The sequence below is a fragment of the Opisthorchis viverrini genome (genome assembly GCF_000715545.1).
Source record: "Opisthorchis viverrini unplaced genomic scaffold opera_v5_193, whole genome shotgun sequence".
NCBI classification, from domain to species: Eukaryota; Metazoa; Platyhelminthes; class Trematoda; order Opisthorchiida; family Opisthorchiidae; genus Opisthorchis; species Opisthorchis viverrini.
The window spans coordinates 607,201-615,465 of record NW_008751853.1 but is presented as its reverse complement, the minus strand read 5'-3'; the positions used below and the strand labels follow the sequence as shown (position 1 = coordinate 615,465).

Genomic DNA, 8,265 nt, shown 5'->3' with positions numbered 1-8,265 from the left:
TGGTCGAGCGTTTCCATCGGCAGCTGAAGGCAGCATTGATTGCTCACGGTGATCCTCAAAATTGGACAGAGCATCTCCCGCTCGTACTTTTGGGGATCCGATCTGCAGTGAAAGAAGATTTAGGCTGTTCGACCGCCGGAATGGTTTACGGCAGCCCTCTCCGATCCCCTGGTGAGTTTGTTGCTGGGCAAAAGGAAGCAATAAAAATAGACCCAACAATGTTAATCGTTTACGCTCCTTTGTGAGACATCTTAGAGCCCAACCCACGCGTTTACATACTTGAGCAGCACAAATCTCCCCAGTGCTAAGATATTGTGACTTCGTTTTCGTTAGGGTTGATCCGGTGAAGAAACCGGTACAGCCACCGTACTTCGGCCCATACCGCGTTATTTCGCGCCGACCTAAATATTTCGTCATTGACAAAGAAGGTGCTCAAGATGCCGTTAGCGTCGATCGACTAGAAGTAGCGCACGCTGATCCCACCGTATACTCTCCTATCAACCAATCTCAAAGTTTATCTACGCTTCTGCTTAACACGAACGATATAGCAACTCAAAAGCCGGATAACTTACAGCCAGTTGTTCATACTCGTTCTGGTAGAAAGGTGACTTGGCCAACGAAGCTGCACAGTTACACATCTTAGTAGCGTTCCTTGTCAAGCGTTTATTTTGTTTATGCGACGCTCTAGGGCGGAGTTTTATGGTGATCCTTCTGACCGTTGTACATTAGGACTTTCTTTGTAACTTATCATTACTCAAATTGTGCCACTTTCTATCTCTCACTAAAATCTCAGCTTATTCCTCTTCTCTTCATGCCGAATACTTTTTGTTTAAATGAAAGCAAATAAATACAACACAATACAAATTCTGTACCTCGTGAAAGGCGTGTTCCCTTCTTGCTGTGTCGAGTTACGCTGTCAGCGAATTAACGAGCGGTGATCTACCTTTCAGACTACGACGGAATGGAAAGTATCTAGGAACATATTAAGGAAGATCCCAGGAAGGAGATCAATTTGGATTTATTGTGGTGGTAATTCCTAACTGTACCAATGAACTATGAGTTTTAAAATCTCGCCTAATTTAACTCACTTGTTTTAACTACTTTGAACTGGTATTTGCTAGGGTTATCCACTACATAATTGGTGAGCCCAAATTTTGTTTCTCTTCCTTATATCACCTAGAACTCCCGTTTTCTTTTTTCTCATTACTATCATGTCTGACTCAAACGATTCACCTATGGACCCGCAAGATATTTTGAGTTTAAGACTACCAGCTTACGGTATTCATCATCTTAGACTGTGGTTTGCTCAGGTAGAGGCAATTTTTGAGTGCGGTCGCGTTAGATCACAACAAACCAAGTATAGTTGCGTTGTCGCACATCTCCCACCTGAAATCGCCGTCGAAATTGCTGACATCGTCTACGAGAAACCCGATGTAAACCCGTACGATGCACCAAAAGATGCTTTGATTAAGAGAACAGCAGCCATAAATACTCTATTGAGCATTCGCTGAATCCCCTCCAAACGACATATGGACGCACTTTTCGTCATTCAAAGGAAGGTGCCAATCCAGCGATCACTACTTTGCAGCGTCTACATCCATTTGGAGGGCATTAGCATTGGAGCCCCATGATTTCAAGTCGTCCGAAAAAAGTAGACATGGAATTGCAAGAACATTTGGGAGGTCATTGACGTAGATCCGAAACAGGAGTGGTCTCCTGATGGAGCCTTGAGGAAATCCAATGGAGACCGGCGCTGGAGCAGAGTAGGTCGAGCCTATTCTCACTCAGGATGACCTATCCGATAGGAACGCCTTGATCCTGCGAATGATTTTCCATTGAATCACGTAAGACTCGAGTTTGTGGAGCGGCGGGCCGTGTGGGACCCTATTAAATGCTTTTGAGAAGTCGAAAAATATGACATCCGATATGAGTCCTTCGTCCTTGGCTCGGGGTAAGCTGTACAAAACACGAGCATATTTGTCACGCATGAGCGGTTTTGGGGAAATCAGTGTCTAGCTGAAGATATCCGATTGCTGGAAAGAGCAGTTTGGTGGTCTAGGGTAGCTCGCTTCAGAATGCGTTCCATCATTTTGCACCGCAGGCTAGTGAGGCTTATGGGCCTATAGCTACCAGGCCACAGTCGGTAACCAGTTTTGTAGATTGGCGTGACAGTCGCTTCCTCCAAGCAGGGGAAATACGGCCTTCGTCAAGCGACTGATGAACACCAGGTATAAATGATTTGCCAGTCTAGACGACGTTTCCTTCAGGATCCTTGGTGAACCACGTCGGGCCCCAACGCGCAGAATGGGTTGGTCTTTTGCAAGAGTTGACGAATGTCATCCACCGTGAAGACCAAGTCGGTTAGAGGCTGATCGTAGTGGCATCTTGACAATTGTGAGTGCGATAAAGAAGCTGAGGCTGAATTTCAGACCTGCATAGTGTTCCATATAAACCTCAGATAACATTATTGGGTAACTCCTGTGTCCTCGACTCCTGTCCCCAAAGGAAAACGCGGATGGCTATTTTCTGTGACGATGACTCATGTATTTGAACAATACGTTTTTGTTTTTCCGAGCGACGTCTATGATGGTGGCTTGTTTTCGTATGTTACATTGGCGGATTTATGATTTACAGCGGTTCCGCATTTTACGGAACGCCAGCTCCTCTTCTGTATTCCTGCAGTCAACTTTTTGAAAAAGAGTTGGGATCTTTTTTCCAGAAATCGCCGAATCCTTTTTGGCAGCCTGCGGCTTATCCGAGTGCGCGCTGATTTTTTTGGGACGAACATCGCGTCGGCCTCGTGAACTTTCTGGACAATTGTCCTATGTAGTTGTTCCACTGGAGCTGGTCCCAGTGTGACTTGTTCGAGAAAGATGCGCATTTATGAGAAGTCTGCACGGCAGAAGTCACGAAACCACGCTTGAGGTTCGGGATTTCTGGCCAGATAGCAGATGAGGTCAAAGGTCTGCACACAATGGTCGCTATGACCTAGTGGATAGTTAGTTCTTACCTGATCAGCGAAGTGTCCTTCGTTGGTGATGACCAAATCCGGGAGTGATGGTTGTTGCCCTGCGCGGTATCTGGTGGGTGCAACGACACGGTGAGTCCAAGCACTCTGTTGAACGACTTCAATCAGCGCCGCCGCAAAAGTCTGCTCGATTCGGCGCGCTGGAGTGCAATCCAGGAGGCCTTTGGGGCGTTGAAGTCACCTACTTGCAGGAGACGAGTGAAGTGGTAGTTGGAGGAGAGTTGCTCAAGAATTCGTATGAGAAATCGTTCATCTCCAAAGGGACCCGGGGGGGAATGGTAGGCCACACCAAGGAGGAAAGAATCGGACCCGCACGGCGGGATTTGGACCCGCAGTGCATCGCAGAAAGGTTCAGGAGTGGTATCAGGGAGGAAAATCGGGATTGGTAGGGCCGCATGTAAGTACAGAGCAACCCAACCAGCCCACCCTCGTTTTGAGTCAGCTCGAAAATTAGAGTAATCATCCATCGTCCAATAGCCGGGATGCGTGAGTCGTGTAGTTTCCTTAATACGAGGGATGCTCTCAGTATCCACACAATGGAATTTAATTTTCGAAAGCTACGATGTGTCCCAGATGGATGGAAAGAGACAGGAAACTGAGTTTAGAGTACGAGTCTGAAGTTTTGAGCCCCCTTTAAGCAACTCAGGGTCACAGCGATGTTAGGAAAGTATTCCACCACGCTTTTCCTCTAGTGTGTTATCGCTTCGGCGGGCAATGAAATTTGGTGAGCTGCGAAAATTTGAACGTAGATTAGGACGAATTTTGTTTTCAGCACACACGCAACAAACTGCAATATTCTGGGGCCGAAATTTCGTTTCACTCGCAAAGTTTTCGCAGCTAAGATCATTGTGCGGCTAGCGGACCCCTACGAGGGACGAAATATTGTGGAAATTTTACGGGCGGACATTTACACTTGGTTGTCAACTTTTTCTTCAGAGAGGAAGAACTTGCAGGTAACGGTGCACATACATGTTGGAACTTACGCAAGGCCGAATGGACACGCCAACAGCCATGAAGCATTCGGGATCTGGGCTGAAAGCGGGTGGAAAACATTCACTCAGAAGCCGGGGTAGAAATAAGAAAAGGGCTGCAATGAGCGGATACGCTTATCTGGTTTTTCCTAAGTAAGAATTTTTTATGATGGCAGGAGGACAGGACTAGAAACTGCATCTTGTTTTCAAGATCTTCTAGTTCGTTCTCACCGCTTGTGATGGACGTTTGCCGAATTTCCTTGGAACGATACAACCACAATTTTTGACACTTAGTGAAAGCTGTCATACCAGTGTACCTGCTGTGACTACTTATGAGACATGCGGGTAGGATTGGTTTTCTCGTAAATCCGCTTCATGTCTATTGAAAGGGAGATTTATTACGAAATTTGGGCAATTTCCTGCAGCATTTGTTTACATTGTAGTGATAGCCAGTGAGTACCCAGGACAGTCCAGAGAGACGCGTTCGGGAATAAAACGGATAGTCAGTTTTTATAAACAGGATACATATGAGAGTTTTGTTTCCATCTCCAATAATCTGTAACTGTTTTCAAAAAGCAACTACGCGGTGAACGCCTTCTTCCTTTCAACAGTACCAAGCGTTTTGCAGCGTGGATATCAACATGAAGAGCTCTAACAGTGGATTTCAAGATCACAGGTCGCCCACATAGATGCGTAACCGGTTTAACATCGTCAACACGGATCAGAAGACAGAGTCCCAATTACGGATTCTCCATGCACTTCACTGAACAGAGGTACTGAACAAGTGTAGACTGATCAAAATGTCACCCAGAACTTTCTTCCTTGTGGTGTTTTGTACCTTTCACTTGCTTTGAATATAACATCAGCAATTTCGTCAATTGCACAAACATTTTCTGTTTAAATACGAAAAAATACGTAAACGCGCATTGGTACGATATCACTTGATACAAACTTGGCCAGTGCTTCGACTGTCACTTCTGGTTTCGCTCGCGCTTACAGAGGTCGTTCACGAGTTTTATGTACTAACTCTTGTATCAAAACATTTCAGAATATCTTCGGATTTCATTATACGTGAGAACTTCTCAATAGAAGATTCATGAGCAACCATGAAAGGATTATTATTTATTTCCCGACCTGGGCCAACGATGAACTATTTTGAAGAGCAGAAAGAGAGTTGGCCTGTTCCATCTGACCTCTTCATTATTGTAAACTCAGTCTAGCGTCATTATTGCTATTCCTTTTCGACACGTTCCTGGTAAAACAGCTTTTGGGAAGCAAAGCCACTGCAATCTAAATAAAAAGGCGTGACCAATTCTACAATCTCCTCTTGAATCACGTAGGCTTCAAGTCTCTGGGTCTGCTGGAAGAGGGGGACAATGTCAAATACTTTTGCAAAGTTCCACGACCACAAGCATGGTTGCTACATACGAATGGATGCGGAGACATCATTTTGTTAACAACGAATCAGTTGAATTTACTGGCATCAAAAATCGTCATCAACAACGAGGGGCACGCTAGTGAGGCTGATAAGCATGCATCGGTAAGTTGTTGTTATTATCGGTTATCTTTGATAGAAGGAACTCTTGTTGCCTTTTCCCGTATTCGTAAGATTTAGTGGTCGAATTATGACATACAAAGACTTCATATCTAACGAAATCCTAGATCGTCCATGGAGGTCTTTGCGGTTACATTTTGAGGAAGAATTTGGACCCTTTTCTTCATTACCTGTGGTAGATGTGGTGGATTTGCTTACAATTGGTACAGTCAATTTTCCCCGCTGAAGAAGGTTGAGGTCCCAGCCTGCCAAAAACCTGTATTTTCGTAAGGTTTGTGCGGCAGCGATTTCAAGTTAACGGATGGATTTCAGCGGTTGTGTCCAAACAGAAGAGGGGGCAGAGGTCAGCAGACAATAACAAGTAAGTCCTGGAAAGTGACTATGGATCAACGGAAATTAGGAACCTGTCTAATGGATCAACAAAAGATGCAATCGGTGATGACTAAGGAAGAGCCGAACACGGAAATAAAAGCGGAACAGCCCTTTCTCTTCCTGAATTAGGGATCTTTGATAATAATAATTGCTATAATAATAATGCTTATTTCCCATCTTTTGAGTGGCATATCGTCAGGTATGATAACAACGTTGCAGTCAGAATAAAAGCATGACCGGCGGGGGGTGTGGGCACAAGAGGTTGTGAAAAGGGGCATCACCATAGAGAATGGGCATTATCCAGTGTAGGAATGATCACTATGGGATGGGCAGGGAGGCACAGTTACTATGCTTTATATGGAGATAATATTGAGCAAGAAAGCATCGTTGGGATTTGAAAGTGGCGGACGAAAAAGCGACGGAGGGCGAAATAAGAATCTTCACGTCTGAAACATGACAAGAAAAGTGTGACGGTGGAAAATGAGGAACCAGGACATAAGATCAGGTGACACAGCAGAGATGCTGTCATCCAGCCGATCGTGTTGAACTAGAACCTAAAACCACCACTGAGGCCTCGTGACCATGGATAGATGGGTTCGTGGCCAGGGTCACAAAAAGTGTAAATGGGGGTGACGAAATGGAGAGGTTAGCAAAGCGGAATAGCGTTACCAGGAATAACAGGAAAATGATGTACAGCGAAACTGTAGAGACTCATTGGTGTCGCTGTGTTGGAGTCGGGCATAATAGATCTTTGGAAGAGTGATATGATGGCAACACGCGAGCCGGAACACGAACTGTATAAGTAGTTATTGAATTTTGTGGGAAGCACAGACACAGTAACGGTTAAATTCGAACGGAATGTTCAACAGTTTAGGATGAATAGGTCATGGAGGCGGCTGGGGTCAGGTGTGGAGTTTGTCGTATTTGCAGTTAATGCAACAAGTGGGCGAGATTGTGGTCGAGAGAAGCAATTGAATGGTTGCTGGTGTGCTATCAAACTAAGTATGGTAGCGCCGTGGTAACATTAGCCTGACATGCGTCAGTTTTTATGGATAGATGCGTGGCCAGGGTCACAAAAAGTGTAAATGGGGGTGACGAAATGGAGAGGTTAGCAAAGCGGAATAGCGTTACCAGGAATAACAGGAAAATGATGTACAGCGAAACTGTAGAGACTCATTGGTGTCGCTGTGTTGGAGTCGGGCATAATAGATCTTTGGAAGAGTGATATGATGGCAACACGCGAGCCGGAACACGAACTGTATAAGTAGTTATTGAATTTTGTGGGAAGCACAGACACAGTAACGGTTAAATTCGAACGGAATGTTCAACAGTTTAGGATGAATAGGTCATGGAGGCGGCTGGGGTCAGGTGTGGAGTTTGTCGTATTTGCAGTTAATGTAACAATTGGGCGAGATTGTGGTCGAGAGAAGCAATTGAATGGTTGCTGGTGTGCTATCAAACTAAGTATGGTAGCGCCGTGGTAACATTAGCCTGACATGCGTCAGTTTTTGGACAGCCTCGTAACGGACGTCGTCTTTAAGACGACTGTGATGCGCGGTTTTTTGAGCAGCGGGATTCATTTCAGGCTGACCGAGGAAACAAGGCGGATCAAAGCCGATACGGGATCGCAGAATTGCTTTGGTCCGTTTTGGGACCAAAATGGACCGTGCCTGTATATCATGGGCCGAGTGGAGTGGAAAACATCCAACCATGTCCTCCAAACCAGGGGATACTGTCGAAGTTCAAAGCTTGATAAGATGGAGGCATGGGAGGTGATTAGAAAGGCATGGTGAGTTTGAGGAGACATCAAATGGGATAATGTGGATCAATATATATGGAATGAAAGACTCGACGTCTACCGCGACCACGGTGGTGATAACAACAACTCAGCGACCCCAGGGTTTGTGTGCTAGCATACGATATAAAAGTATCGTTTCTTGTTCAGCAACCTAATGTCACCGCCATAACTGTGGTAGACATTACTTTTTGCCCTATGAAAGGACTCTATCCTCTCTGATGACCCCTATAACTCTCCAGGTCCTATTGATTCTATCTCATTTCAACTAATTTCATCGTCCCAAGCATCAGCCCGTGGTAATACGTGCTATGGACGACCTGTTTGGAGGTTGTCCAATCCACCTGATCTTTGCACTACGAATGAAGGGATCTCCGGCCTGGAAAAACAGAAAAACGACAAAAACAAATACTACGCCCAATATTACATTGGTTTTGCCCACCCTGAGAAACCCCCGGCAAATGCATAAAATCCCACTGAGCACAGGACTGCGCATCTCAGTCTAACTACCTCAATCACGACGCCCGTCACGGAGCTGTCTTGA

General features: G+C 45.3%; 1 protein-coding gene across 1 annotated transcript in view; it reads right to left on the bottom strand.

The window, feature by feature from the left end:
* Positions 1 to 3,585, bottom strand: part of T265_08002 (hypothetical protein) — a gene marked incomplete at both ends in the record, with an annotated part of 24,539 nt that extends 20,954 nt beyond the window's left edge. Inside the window, 2 exons of the mRNA XM_009173683.1 lie at positions 3,011 to 3,168; positions 3,210 to 3,585. Coding sequence (XP_009171947.1) covers positions 3,011 to 3,168; positions 3,210 to 3,495 — 444 coding nt within the window. The remainder of the gene's footprint in view (positions 1 to 3,010; positions 3,169 to 3,209) is intronic.
* Positions 3,586 to 8,265: the final 4,680 nt, after the last annotated feature.